This window comes from Dreissena polymorpha, chromosome 10, assembly GCF_020536995.1.
Source record: "Dreissena polymorpha isolate Duluth1 chromosome 10, UMN_Dpol_1.0, whole genome shotgun sequence".
NCBI classification, from domain to species: Eukaryota; Metazoa; Mollusca; class Bivalvia; order Myida; family Dreissenidae; genus Dreissena; species Dreissena polymorpha.
The window spans coordinates 44,099,512-44,115,487 of record NC_068364.1 but is presented as its reverse complement, the minus strand read 5'-3'; the positions used below and the strand labels follow the sequence as shown (position 1 = coordinate 44,115,487).

At 36.6% G+C, this 15,976-nt stretch overlaps 1 protein-coding gene across 1 annotated transcript in view; it reads left to right on the top strand.

The window, feature by feature from the left end:
- LOC127847809 (lupus La protein homolog B-like) overlaps positions 1 to 12,463 on the top strand; it is a 36,117-nt gene extending 23,654 nt beyond the window's left edge. The window contains exons 9-12 of the mRNA XM_052379969.1: positions 4,721 to 4,838; positions 8,764 to 8,879; positions 10,569 to 10,659; positions 11,726 to 12,463. Coding sequence (XP_052235929.1) covers positions 4,721 to 4,838; positions 8,764 to 8,879; positions 10,569 to 10,659; positions 11,726 to 11,781 — 381 coding nt within the window. The 3' untranslated portion in view covers positions 11,782 to 12,463. The remainder of the gene's footprint in view (positions 1 to 4,720; positions 4,839 to 8,763; positions 8,880 to 10,568; positions 10,660 to 11,725) is intronic.
- Positions 12,464 to 15,976: the final 3,513 nt, after the last annotated feature.

The window sequence follows — 15,976 nt, the reverse complement described above, 5'->3', positions numbered from 1 at the left end:
TCGGTCACCACTTACCAATTACCGGTATTCCACTGTGTTTTCATCGGTCAATTTTTAGTATCACGGGTATCGTCTTCATTACATAGTTGTATACCCCTGGCTATGATTGTATTGAATACTATATTTTATGGATTCAACAATCTACATGACTTTTTGTGTTTTTCAATACTGATGTTCTACTGGCGACGATTACCAAATCATGCTATATCTGTTATTTGTACTTCTATCTCAACCGGCTACATGCAGACTACTGGTCTTGCAGATAGATCGGCTGAAGTGGGCTCAGAGACTAGCATTGAGGTCGAACATTACTATTTGACCTCTATTAATTTATGTTCGAGACCCGAAGGATGAATTGTTTTAACCGCCTTTACCTGTCGGCTACAGACTTTGCAGTCAGTGTCACGGAACAGTTGGGACACATTAATGACGCTTGCAGGATTAGCAAGACGACATTTGTATCGACTTCTGCTTTTCTATTGCTCCTACGGCAGTGCATATTTTCAAGCTACTGGAATCAACACGAGTTCTGATACATAGGATTGCCTATCAGATTGACCGCATAGCGGCTACAGTCTTGTAGATGGCTTAGGACCTATTGAACTCAGATCTTAGATCCTAGGATCTGGAGGGACCTCATCTTAAAGTTATTGTACTATTACACTTCTGGCCATAACAGGCCGTCTTCCTATAACTGGTCGTATTCCTTTCGGAATTCGTCCCGGTTAGAAGTCTTGAAGTAAATGGATTAATCAAGTCAGAATTTAATACTTCCATGCATTCTACAGGCAAGCGTGGACCCGCTTAAGGTTACCCCTAGGGTTTTCACCTTTTTCTGCCATCACACCTCCGATTCCGGAGGTACCACTATCAATCATATTTCCGTACTTCGCAAATCGATGACTTCGCGACCTGTATTAATCAGGATTTTAAAGGCGCCTGTTATTGGTTCAAGAAGAGGCTATATTCTGTAGATAGGTCATAAACTTATAAGTGTTAAACACTGTCCTATTCTACCAATTTTCAAGTGTGTTTGGAGTGGGAAAGTTCGGCTTGCCGTGGTTTCTTTACCCACCCATCCTTGACAAATGGTTCCGGTCACCGGTCGTTATTTACCTGTCCGGTCACCGGTCCTTCTGCTGAGACGTCTTTTCTTACGTCCGTTTCAGCTTTATTTTTAAGATAATTGTATTAATCTCGGGATTATTTAATGACACAGGTTTCCATCTTTTTGTCATTATTTACCACTATTCAGTGGTGTCTAGACTAGAAGATTATCTTGGCAAGAATATAGTTTATTCTACCACAACCTTCCTTACATCTTATACAGATGTGAGCAGAGAAGGTTATGGACGATCACAGAGAACAACGTATCTTGATTTTCTCAATTATGTGGTATCCTAACGAATATCACCTGCACATCTACATCTTGAAAAGCGAAAATTCTTTTTAGCTGTTTTTCATTTACAACACATTTTCACGATTCCTTTGTGATGGTTTCAACTATCACACATCGGTCGTGGTTTACTTACAGACACAGAGGTGATCATATTATCACTCCTTGTAACTGGAAATCAGGAACTTATTCGTTCTTTGCAAGAACAACAAATTTTCTATATCGTCTTTCTCATACCAGTTCGTCTCAACGCCCTGTTGGACGTTTTGTCCTGCAGTTCTTTCTTTCGAATTATTTTTCCGTTGGGTTCAATAATGTAATTGCGCATGCGCGGCAGTGAAGTTGCAGACGAGTTGCATGGTGTACATAGTATATCAAAGAATGTTGTTTATCATCAAACGCTAGTTATTAGCGTTATGCGATCGTATATCGCAGTGTATACCGGTATGCTGAACAACGTCAATAATGCAGTTCACAGAAATCGATCCAGCAGGGTGTGCGATTGTTATACATTCGTCCATTGACATAAACTGGAATATCTTGCCTTCTTGGTGAGTTTTTGCAATAACTGAGTTTTTGCCATAATTTCATGAAATATACTTAATGAACCATGGGATTATGGTTCTACGACCTTTTAAGTCTCCTGTACAATTATTTTCAGGAAACTTCTTCACAGGTCAAATATCATATCTCAGAGAGACATATTTTTACTGATCCAAACATGTGCCACTACATGTCTGGCCATTAATAACTTTTAGTTATCTCTACAAAAGAACGTTTTTCTGTTAGAGTTTCAATCCTTGTTACTTGTGCAAGGATAATTCCATCAGAACTGTATAAAGGTTCTATGGAAATTCATTTTTTTACTGGGTATTTGAGAGCATAGTTATTACCTTAATCACTCTGCTAGATACATAGAGGTTTTTGTCATCTTTTTCTTGATGATAAGAAATTTGTTCTTTTCTTCATCAAAGGATAGAGATTATGCTTTCGTATACCTTGTTTTGTGTAAGTCATCGCAACTCTGTGCTGTCTTACCTATTTTGGAACTGATCCAAACTATGGAACGTCAACACTATGTTTTTCGTTCCTTTACCTTCTTAAGCGGTTTTGACTTGTGTAACATGTTGGGATGCTTAATGAGCTCCCTATGAACCTTTTTCATCAGGCTTATTAACAGTTCCAATATAATTTTAAGACGCTTTTCCTTCTTATTATGGCTTTTGCCATACGGAGAAGTGAAATTCATGCTTTTTCTGTTGAATACGACCAATTCCAGTTGGATCTATTGTCGTTTTCACTTTGTTGTGTCAGCCAGGATTCCTTGCTTAATATCAAGTCCTCTATATGGCTTCTACCTTCAAGTTTCCAAGTTTTCTTAAACTGGTAGTCATGAAGATGAGGATAAACTTCTTTGGGCAATCAGGGCTTTGAAGTTCTATCTCAGCAGTGTTAGTCAGAAGTCCATTCGAGGTTCTCAAAGACACTCTTCATTTCCCCAAAAAAGGGGGGGAGATGTGTCTGCGGCTTCTATTTCTCGGGGTTAGACCTCGACTAAGGAAAGTTAATCTTATCCTATCTAAGGATTCATTCCTTTTTAGGATCTGACTGCATGAATTAAGAGCTCTGTCTGTTTTGTGGGCATATATTAATCACACCCCACTTTTTGACGTGCTCTAAGCTGTTTACTGGAGGAATCCGACCACCTTGTCATCTTTTTATCTTCGTTTTCTGAGTTAAAATTCCGGATGAGTTATTTCCCCTTGGAAAGTATAAGCATACGATAACAGGCAAGTATTTAATAATTAAAATGAATTTTATTTAAAAAATTTGTTTTAAGAAGGTTGGTCAGTTGGTAGTATTACTACGTCGTAACCCCACCCAGTCGTTTGCATACAGTGTAAAACAAATGCTCATTGCATTAACAAATCATAATAACAGCATTAACTTGCGCGTGTACATTGAATAAAAGAGAATAATATCTTTTAGATTGATTTAATTTCATATTGTTAAATTAAACAATGACTTTATCAACGCTGGTATAATTGTTTACTCATGCATCTCATTCATTCAGTAAATAAAGCTTGTCACGTTCTGTTGACGTCACGTCCGTAAAAGTCTAAAAAGCGGATTCGGTGTCATAAACAGATAGTTCGGTGTAATTGTACTGTTCTAATTCAAAGAAATAGCGGTCATTTAATTAAGCGATAATTACTTTCAACAAGTCATAAACTCTGATATATTTTCTTTTGAAGATACCCCAACAATTATCCCCGGAAAAGAAACCTTCTCAACACCTTATAATTAGTTTACTCGCAGCGGGCCGCTTTTATAATATCATAGACAATTACCGCTTTAAACGCAAAATAGACGGACAAATAATGTGCTGTGTTTTTAATTTTCGCGACTCGAGACGACTGACCGTTGATTTCAGGTCAAACATGAATTTCTGAGTGGAATATAGTGGCCATTGGCCGTTATGGTCAGGTGGCCGTTAAATTCAAGTGTAATATAGAGTGATTTTCGTCGGGGGGGATTCCAGACTGACCGTTGTCTGCAGGTGACCGGTAAATTCAGGTGGCCGTTAGGTCAGTTTCGACTGTAATCCTTGAATACATAGCGCTTTGTTATATGCTCATTTCCCCAGTAACAGTATAATCCTTGAATACATAGCAATTTGTTATATGCTCATTTCCCCAGAAACATTATAATCCTTGAATACATAGCAATTTGTTATATGCTCATTTCCCCCAGTAACTGTATAATCCTTGAATACATAGCAATTTGTTATATGCTCATTTCCCCCAGTAACTGTATAAGTCATGTGATGTTATTCGCTCTTTTTTTCCACTGTCATTATTTTGTCAATACTGGATGCAGTAAAACCACAAGAACAGGGTCTAGCAATTGAATAAGTGACACTTTGTTATTTTTGCTCATTTCGCCTGTCATTTCTGTGTTGGGGTTGGGTGAAGTAAAATCATGGAATTAAGTTTAACATTTAAATAAGTGGCATTTTGTGCAAATTTCCCCTGTCATTATGAGGTATGATGTGGAGAACATGGTATAACCCTTGAATAAGTGACGCTATGTTATTTGCTCGTTTCCACCTTCATTTCTGTGTCAGTATGACTTTATATTTGTAGTATGCCTTGGAGAAAATAGTAAAGCACTTGAATTAGTGGCTGTTTGTTATTTGCTGATATCCAATGTCATGTCCTCAGTCGTCAAGGCTGGATACAATACACTCAGGAGACCCTGGTATAGCCCTTGAATAAGTCATGCTTTGTTATTTGCTGATATCCAATCTCATGTCCTTGTAAGGGCTGGGTGCGTTATGACCAGGAGAACAAGGCCAAGGACGTACTGGAGAAGCTGCTGGCGGCCAATGACAACACTATCACCCTGAATGGTGCAACACTGGAGGGACGTGTGCTGGAAGGTAGGCATGCATATGTGTTAAATAAGCCTTGTTGTGCGTCAAGTGTCGTCCCAGATTAATCCTGTGCAGTCTGCACATGATAATATTATCAGGGATTATCATTTCTGCCTAAACTAGGTTTTCGTTTAAAAGAGGGTTGCTTTAAACAAAAAATTCCATAAAAGCAAAAAGTGTTGTCACTGACTACATAGGCTTATCTGGGATGACACTTTTTGCACAGTTTTCACAGAACAAAGTTGAAATGAGTATTAAAGTGCATTATGAAAATATCAAATATGTGACTGTGAGCTGATTATATGTGATCATTCTTAAAACAACAAATATCTTATAATTTATGTTATGTTTAATTACGACACGTTCTCATATCAGTGCATGAAAATCAACCCTGAAACAGGCAATAAAAACACCCAAGTGTGAGGGAAGAAGAGGTTTTGCAGATATTAATATTAAGTCTTTCTTTCCACTGATGATAAAATGCCTTATCATACCAAAAACTGCAATTTTTATGAAGAAGAAAATATCAAAGAAGAGGGGAAATATTCTTTTGCTGGATGTCTGTTGGTCGGCCTGTTCGTTTCCGATCAAAAAACTGGTCAAAATATTGACCAACTGGCTTGATGCTTCACGTGTGTATTGGCCTTGGACAGTAGATGACCGCTATTTAAAAAGGGGTCACTAGGTCAAAGGCCAATGTCACTCACAATAAGTGTGAAAATTGTTTCCGATCAATAACTCGTGAACAAATTGACCGATTGGCTTGACATGTGCATTTGCCTTGGACAGTAGATGACACCTATTGAAATTGGGGTCACTATGTCAAACATCAAGGTCAGTGTCACAATAAGTGTAAAAATTGTTTTCAATCAATAACTTGTCAACAAATTTAGTGATTGGTTTGATACTTCTAATGTGCATTGGCCTTGGACAGTTGATGACCCCTATTGAAATTGAGGTCACTAGTTCAAAGCCCTGTTTAGGGGCATATGTCTCCGACCGCGGAACTCTTGTTTTGATTTAATATCGGCCTCAAAAACGTCATGAAAATCTGTGTCTGGTATTTTTCTTCAGTTCAAGAACTGGAATGAATTGTGCCATTTTTAAGCCTGAATATTGTGATGAAACCACACACTAATTCATGTGCGTAAAAAATTCTCTTAGACTAGCCTTTGCAGTCCCCACACGCTAATGGGGGACAACACTGCCCTCTCACACGCTAATGGGGGACAACACTGCGCTCACACGCTAATGGGGGACAACACTGCCCTTGCAATGTATATTCTGTTTAAAAGTAATCTCTGTTTTTAGGAAATCAAGATGAGGGAAAAAGTGTGGTCCTTGATCAGCATGTGTGGACTGCACAGGCTAATCAGGGATTGCACTATATGCTCAGGCAGAGCAGGCCTGATATTGTTAACCAGGTTTTCCGAAGGAAAAACTGGTTATTAGATTGGCGAATGTCTGCGGGTGGGCTGGCGGGCGGAACAAGCTTGTCCGGGCAATAACTTTGTCGTTCATTATCAGATTTTAAAATCATTTGGCACATTTGTTCACCATCATTAGGCTGTGTGTCATGCGAAAGAATTACGTCGATATCTCCAAGGTCAAGGTCACAATTTGAGTTTGAAGGTCAAAAATGTCCATAAATGAGCTTGTCCGGGCCATAACTTTGTTGTTAATTGTCAGATTTTAAAATCATTTGGCACATTTGTTCACCATCACTAGACGGTGTGTGGCGCGAAAGAATTACGTCGATATCTCCAAGGTCAAGGTCACAATTTGAGTTAGAAGGTAAAAAATGGCCATAAATTAGCTTGTCCGGGCCATTACTTTGTGATTCATGGTGAGATTTTAAAATCATTTGGCACATTTGTTCACCATCATTAGATGGTATGAAGCGCGAAAGAGTCACGTGAATATCTCCAAGGTCAAGGTCACAATTTGAGTTTGAAGGTCAAAAATGGCTATAAATGACCTTGTCTGGACCATTACTATGTCATTCATTGTGACATTTTAAAATCATTTGACACATTTGTTCACCATTATTGGACGGTGTGTCGCGCAAAAGAATTACGTCAATATCTCCAAGGTCAATTTCGCCACAACTAAAAATAGATTTTGAAACAACTATGTAACTATCTATGAACAATCAGTAACAATGCACATTTTGATTTTGAGTTGTCTCTCTTTATCAGACTTTTTATGTCCCCGGTAGGGTGGCATATAGCAGTTGAACTGTCTGTCAGTATGTCAGTATTAGAGCTGCGACGATTTACCAACAGCTCGATTCGATTTCGATTCCAGGCACTCCGATACCGATTTTTTCGATTCGATTCATCTTCAAACCTAGTTTTATTATATATTCACTCTTCTGCCTAAAATAAACATTTCTGTTCAAAAATGTCGCATACCTAGATATCTTGGGCATTTGTCAAATTGTGTGTTTGTTTGATAAAGTTTGGTTTGTTCAACGGTGTTTTAAAAACTGTTGAAAGTGTGTAAAATTAACATTTGTAAGGAATATTTTGCAAGAAACTGCCAATTGTCTTTCAAACTATGTCAATATTTAAATAAAACACATAAAAAAGAAAAGCAAATTAGGACTAAATTTTAATATAAAAAATCTTCTGACTAGAAGATTGTGTTTAATACACAATAATATAAAATTAAATAAATAATCATAAGAACATCTGGAATCAGTGGAGTGATAGTACTATCACTATTATACTTATATTCAAAACCGTTACAAGCATGTCTACCATTTAGCCGTGCAAGCATCACCTGTTACCTGTAGGACAAAGCACATTGTCTAATAAACTTAACAAATTCCCAACAGAAACAGAACTATTTTTCTGGCTGGCGACTTGAGTAGTTGCATTTGTGCTACCTCTTAGTCTTGCTAAATCGACGTTATGTTAGCATCCGTTTACACTTTGCTTTGTCGGGAGGGCTACCATCCCGAAACCCAAAATACTGCCACACTTTTGATTTTAGCTTCTTAGGCGCATCTTATAATTTCAAATAGTTGGCCACAACTTGTTCAGCCATTTTGACCTTTTTCCGAAAGTAGACCGTAACACGCTTATTGATTGGATAACTAAAGTAATAAGCAGCCAATCGCACGCGTCGTAATTACAGGTAAAGATAAAACCTACACCTTCCCGTATCAAATAGTCAGAATACAGCGAGCTTTACGTATCTATGTATATAAATTATATATGTCTAATGTTAAAGAATCGAATCGAATTTGGTAGGTTTGGTATCGTAATCGAATCGACACATTTCGAACCAATTTTCGACGCATCGGATCGAATCGTTGCAGCTCTAGTTAGTATGTGTGTATGTCAGTCTGTCCGTCCGTCCGAAAAAACACTAACGTTGGCCATAACTTTTGCATTATTGAAGATAGAAACTTGATACTTGGCATGAACGTGTATCTCATGAAGCTGCACATTTTGAGTGGTGGATGTTCAAGGTCAAGGTCATCCTTCAAGGTCAAAGGTCAAAACAAAACAAAAATTATTTTTTTATTTCAATGCGGCACAATAGGGGGCATCTCTTTTTTTTTTCTACTTGAAATCAAGGTCAATTTTACACAAGGGGGTTAACAATACACATTTTGAATTGTCTCCCTTTATCAGACTTTTTTCAACTGAAAACCTGGTTTTGTGACAATTTTGTCCCTTGTTTTTATATTGTTTTTGCCATGTCTGTTGGTTTGTTGCTTTGTTTGTTTGTGCAAACTTTAACATTTGCCAACACTTTTGCAATATTGAAAATGCAACTTCATATTTTGTATTCATGCATATCTCATGGAGCTGCACATTTTGAGTGGTGAAAGGTCAAGGTCATCCGTCAAGGTCAAAGTTCAGATATATGGGGACATAGTGTTTCACAAACACATCGCTTGTTTTTTCTCTTAATTTAGGTGAGGAAGAGGCGGAACGCTGGAAGAAAATGTTCAAGGACATCAAGGAGCGTGTCACGGGTAAACAGCGAAGAGCGATGAAGGGCAAACCGAGGTTCGGCAAGAGGCCGTGTAAAGTATGTACTTGAAATTGCTGTGAAAACCCGATGTATGTCTAATATTCTCTCCACATGCTGACATCATGTGTCAGGGGACACCAGAGACATGAACATGACATGTATAGTACTTTCATTAATTCATCATATAAAGAGATATTTATTCAAATTTCACATTTATTTAAATAAGTTTTCTTTAAAAGTTTTGGGGCTTACCCAACCAAAAAGTCGTAATGTTCTCATTCTTATAAATATTAAGCCATGACAGATGAATTTTGGAAAGGCATTATTAGTAATATAATTCTGATGGTAAATAATTGGTTGAATTCTAATGCATTCTGATAGAATTTATTGGGTTGCAATATAATGCCAACAATATTTTAGATATAAAATAATCTGGAATTATTGGCTATTGTAATGAGGTTATTTTACTTTCCTGTTGTGGGTAAGTTTTAAAATTGTTATGAAAAGAAATTCTAGCAAGTATTTTTGAAAATGAGAACGTATGATCTTTTTTAATTAAATTGAAACTATAAATGAATATAATGGCAAAGAATAAAACTAGAATATAAGTTCAGAAATGAGAGTGTTATACATGTAATTACTGAGCCATTAAAAGATATTGAATTGATGTTATTTACCATTTGTTGTTAATATTTAGTTACATGTAATGGTCTGAGATTGCCAACATAATGATATTAAATGATTAAGAAAGGTTACACTTGCTTTGAGATTTATAAATAAGCTTCACTTAAGTTTTGATTATTGCGGTCATAAACTAAGGAGTTCAAATGCATTTGAATTACACCATGAGGACTAAAGCAAACAATATATTTGTTTATGTCTGTAACAACAGATTGAATATTGGGGAAGATAAACGATGGTAAGCTACGTGTTGTCACAATACGAGTCAGGGGTGTCAATTTTCCGGATAATTCTGAAAATTTGGATTTAGGCCGTTCAGGGTCGATTTTGAGATGAATGTTAATCCGATGAGATTGTTTAAGGGGTGGGGAAAGGGACAAATTGTTTGAGTGTGCAATCATTTAAGAACAAATACTGTTATAGTTTGTCAGCATTCAGGACATTTGCGCTCGGTACCGATTTTGCCCGGTCTTTTATTTATTTTCCCCTACCAGTGAAACCGTAGGGGACTTATGGTTTGCACTCCGTCTGTTTGCAGTCCGTCACACTTTTCTGGATCCTGCGATAACTTTAAAAGTTCTTCATATTTTTTCATGAAACTTGAAACGTGGATAGATGGCAATATGGAGATTATGCAGGTCATTTCATTTTGTTCCTATGTCAAAAATTCTGGTTGCTATGGCAACAAATATTTTTATTTTTTATTTTTAATGACAATGGTGGAGTTTCACAATATTGCTTGGCAATCTCTTGTTGATTTTCTTTTTGGTAAGCGGCTGGCACTGACATGAGCAGTAACTGGCGAAACCTCTTCCCTACTTTCCAAAAACCGTACAATTCTACAAATGTTGCAAATGTCAGCCATCTTGAAATTTTCCATTATCTATTAGTTACGTAATGCACTGCAATATCATATTTTAAAACAATATGTCAACTAAATTATATATTGATTGCGTATTTGCTAGGTTACTGGCTTAATTTTCCGGATTTCAAATTTGGGACAATTGACACCCCTGCGAATGCACTTGTGACCCTGGTAGAATTCTGTTGTGTTGCGTCTTGCAGAACAAGCGACAGGCAGCCAAGAGAGCTGCTTCTGGATTGGATGATGATGATGGTGCTGGCGGTGATGACAATGACGCTGATGATGGAGACGGTATGGGCAAAGCTTTCTTGTTAATATCATCATTAGAATGCACCACCACTCCCTTTCCATTTAAGTCATCATCAGTGTGCACCTCACCCTCTTCCCTGTCTAATGAGGATAGTGGAGCACAATGGTTAATTGTTTTATTCCACTCCTTTTTGGTTATGTAAACATATGTATGCTCTACCTGAATCAATCACCAAGGACAATTATGGGGTGTATAAAAGTTCGCTTATATTGGTGTGTTCATCTGTTAAGCACTATTGTTTTCTAATGCCTTCATCGTATCTCACTATTTGTTTGAACATTCCGTAATTAGACACACGGCCTCAAAATTTGCGTAGTTATTGGCCTCCAATTATAAAAATTGATACAGTTTCCTCAACCAAAGTTTCGCAATTTTCGTTCCGTTTGGTAAGCTCAGTTGGTCAAGCATTGGATGACAAAACCGAGGTATGCCAGTGAAATTCCCAGGCGAGCTACATAACTTTTGCGTTGATAGGTCATGAAATTACTTCTGAAGCCATTCTCATTAAAAGTAGAGTAGTTGTCAGTTGCTGGCATAAGTATGTGCACTAAGTACTGGTTAACAAGCTAACCAACAGGAAAAGTGTGAGTACCTTTACTGACCGCCATGACATGATGGTGGGAGCAGTGGTCTAATGGTAGGACGCTGGCTTAGGGATCAAGAGGTCCCGGGTTTGAATCCGCCCTGACCGCTGGAATTTCCTTGAGCAAGAAATTTATCCCACAACTGCTCCTCTCCACCTAGGTGTATAAATGGGTACCTGTGAGGGAAATAAGCCAATGTGCCGTGGCTGCATACTGGGCCAAGATGTTAAGGGACAACTTATGACCCAGTGATAAAAAAAAACTGTAAAGCGCCTTTGAACGCACATCTCGAGTATGAAAAAGGGCGCTATATAAATGTGGTATAAAAAAAATGACTGATAAAATCTGCTGAAAATCCCAACAAACAAACAATTCGTGCATTTTCATCAAAAAAGATTTTTAGTCTATCATTAGATTGCTAAAACATTTCTGTGTTGAAAACATATCTAGTTTGATTTTACAGTTGATGTGTCTGAGGCCAAGAAGTCTAAACTTGATACAGAAGCAAATGGTGACTGAACTGTCATCACGTTCCACAACTTCTTTTTAACTTTGAGTAGACACTAGTGTGGGGTTAAAGGGGCTGCCCTTGTCCCACTTGAAGAATTCGTAATTACAGAAGAGCTGAGAAGACAAAGGTTTTCATGGAACATCTTTTTTTAAATGATTGGATAAATTTCTTTTAGAATTATGTTGAAGTGTATGACAGTAATAAGATCTAGAAATGAAATTACACAAAAGATGTGACAAATGAATGGTAAGACCCTTTTTTTAATTGTTTTAAAAGCAGTATTTTCCTTGGGAGGATCCTTGAATATAGTTATTGATTTTTGATTGAACCATAAAATGTTGATTTTGTTTTTGTGCATATATTGACATGTTGTACTACTTTCACAGCATTGAACATTTTATGGTATTAGTCTTGTATTCTGTTCCATGTTAATGCATATAAATATGGTCAAGCATTCACATTGTACACAAGAGAAGTGCTTCACTTAGTGTTTACATGTATGTTATTATGCCTTTGTTTTAACAGAAAAGAAAATCTGTTGATGATTTTAACATTATTTAGTTGTTCTTTTTTTTGCTGCTTTGCAGTGATAGTTCTGAACTTCAAAGCGTATCTATCTCGTACATGCTTTAAGTATCGTTCAATGTAAATTTACTTGCGAATGTGGTCAATAAATAAATGGTAAGACGATACGTTATTTTTGTGATGTAATTTTTCCCCACTAAGTTTTGAAAATTTCAAACATAAGTTAATACGGACAATTGTTCTTAAGCTGTTTTTGACTCTTGAAGACATTGGTATCAACATTAGTTTGACCCACGGACATTTGTGTCCACATTAGTTTGACCCACGGACATTGGTATCAACATTAGTTTGACCCACGGACATTGGTGTCCACAACATTAGTTTGACCCACGGACATTGGTGTCCACAACATTAGTTTGACCCACGGACATTGGTGTCAACATTAGTTTGACCCACGGACATTGGTGTCCACAACATTAGTTTGACCCACGGACATTGGTGTCCACAACATTAGTTTGACCCACGGACATTGGTGTCCACAACATTAGTTTGACCCACGGACATTGGTGTCCACAACATTAGTTTGACCCACGGACATTGGTGTCCACATTAGTTTGACCCACGGACATTGGTATCAACATTAGTTTGACCCACGGACATTGGTATCAACATTTGTTTGACCCACGGACATTGGTATCAACATTTGTTTGACCCACGGACATTGGTATCAACATTTGTTTGACCCACGGACATTGGTATCAACATTTGTTTGACCCACGGACATTGGTGTCCACAACATTAGTTTGACCCACGGACATTGGTGTCCACATTATTATCAAAGCCTGGACTTTGATACTTGCATTACATTTACTACATGAAAACATAAACAATGACATGAATCATGTATATTTACTATGTCAGTAGCGCTGGCCTGCGGTATCGTTGGCAATAAAACGCGCGCAAAATATTCGGATCGTCCAGGGTTGTTAACAAGTTATAAATCAAATATAAACGATATTTGTTTAATACATTATGTCACATAAAATCTCTTACACAAACAGGTCGTACGACGCACAGTGGGTGTCGCAATGTTAAATATGAAATTACATGTTCACTATGTTTTATTTACCGGTCAATCTAAATAGAGACGCCTCTTCATTTCCAAATGCAACCTTTTGGTTTGATCAAATATAACAAAAGACGTTGTACACTGTTTTTGGAAGATACGTTCCCCCAAAACGACCAGCCCTAACCGGTCTTTTACAGAAAAAGTTCTCAAGTTGCAAATGAAAACGCAACTTAACGTATCCATTTGATTTGTTATTCTTAACCGTTGTTTTAGGACACTTGGTAAAAATGGTTACCGTTATTAACAATTGGCGCACATTCACAAAGACAATTCCTGCCGACATGCAGTTCAGAAGAACAACGGACGACTAGTACAGCAGAGCACCCTTCTGTCCGTCCGTTTATATATGCATCAGCAAATGGTATCAAAAAGAACAATACAAGTAACAATATGATAAAGGAACCGTAACTTGGTATTCTCCGCTTATTGCGTAATTGTCGCTATAGCCGCCTCATAAACATGTCTAAAACATATATCATGGATTTTGCATTACCTTGCAAATATCGCATCTTGGTTATTACCCTTGAGGAGCCAAGGTTCTCATCTTTTGTGGGGTTTTTTCAATGCATGGATATTTTGTCGTTTTAAAGCTTTTAACCAAGTTGCGGCATACCTGTTTTAGTGATGTTTGGAAATTGCGAACGAGATAAAAATGCAATTACTATAACCCCAGACTGTGAGGTTTTCGACAACAAACTATGATAGACAAAGATAATTGTTTAAGTACCAATAAGCTAAAAACTTATAAGACATTTACAAGTTCATCTTTTAGTTCTTGTTTCATGTAATCTTTTGCCTTCTGTACATGAATGTTTCCTGACTCAATTCATTAAAACGAAATCGCCTTGTTTCGTTAATCACATGTATTTAACTTATTTTTAAATAAACGTTGACATTACAAGTAGCCTACAATTTTTCGAAAGTTTATTTTTTAAATCGATGCCCTCCATTTAATTAAATTAATGCAACGTTGTTTTTTTTAGCTCGGTTGTTTTCGGAGAAAACCCGAGGTATTGTCATAGCCAGCTCGTCGTCCGCCGTCCGCGTCGTGATAAAACCTTAACATTTTGTTAAGGTCTCGAACATTGGCTCTAAAATGAAAGTGCTTCAACCTACAACTTTGAAACTTCATATGTAGCTGCACCTTGATCAGTTCTACATGCCATACCCATTTTTGGGTCACTAACTAGGTCAAAGGTCAAGGTCACTGTGACCTCTAAAAAAAATCTGATCAGCTTTCATTTATTCAAAACTGCACCCGCAGCAGAGCGTGGCACCCCCCCCACCCCACCGATTCCTAACTTGAAAAACAAAATTAGATTGGGATGTGTTACTGATTCTCTAGCTGACTAGACTGTTTTCGTTCATTCAAAAGTACACCAAGGTAAGATCCCAACATGTATGAATCAATATGTGGTTGACTGAGTACAACAGAGAAAAATATGGCTACGTAGTGCATTTGGAAACCGGGTCTTAACGCAATGCGTAAAACTGTTATTATTTTGATATATTATTTTCAGAAAATGGACCTTACAGAAAATTAAGCATTTCTAACATTATACAATAGCTATTTTAAGATTATGTTAATTGAAATTAATTTAGGATTAATTAAAATTATTAAATAAGTTAAAAATGAAAATTTAAACATTACAATTAATTCATAAGATTGTGACTTTAATTGGATTACATCTTCCCCTACTTTTAATTAGAATTCCCATTCTTATATATGGGCTGTTCAAATTTATTTGCTTTATAACAATCCGAGAACGTTTAAGTGTATAATATGAACGCATGCATAAATAAATCTAACAGTAAGTGAAAACAGTTGAAATATACAGATAGAATTAAAAGAATTCTTAAAAAAAACTATTCCATGGAATTAATGTGACTATATAATTGAATCAACAAAAAGAATACACAGCAAATACAACATAATTGTAGATTTACAATGATTACAAATCAGGCTATAACATGATAGTTTTTGTTGGGAAACAAAAACATGTTAAGTTATATTTGTTTTATAGAGGAAGTAATACAATTAATATTAAGCATAGCCAATTTTAGAATTTACTTATTTTGATAAAATATGTTCGTTTGTGTTCCAACATACACTGTAATATATGTATTGAACATTTATACATATATGAGTTAACATCTACGCAAAAAGCTCCAGTCGATTCGTTTTTGATGATGAAGAATTTACAAATTATGAAATCGTTTTGAATAATTTGATAATCACAAAAGGTCTGGTATGGTCTATTACAACAACAGGTTCGCATTAATAGAAAGTGTCAAAGGCTATCAATTTTTCTTAATTTTTTGCTATGTGGATAAAGACCTTCAATTTTATGAATTTTGCTTTGCAATTTTTTAGGGATTCATTACAAACTCTACAATAGGTATTGTTAAAATCAAAATGAATCGACTGGCATTTGAGAGATCCTATGTAAAGGTGAAAATGTTTTTTTCATTAATTTATTTATTTGCTTATAATCGGCTTTTAAAATGTCTGTAATGGAAAAGGAAAATAAAGAGGGAGGTATAAATTT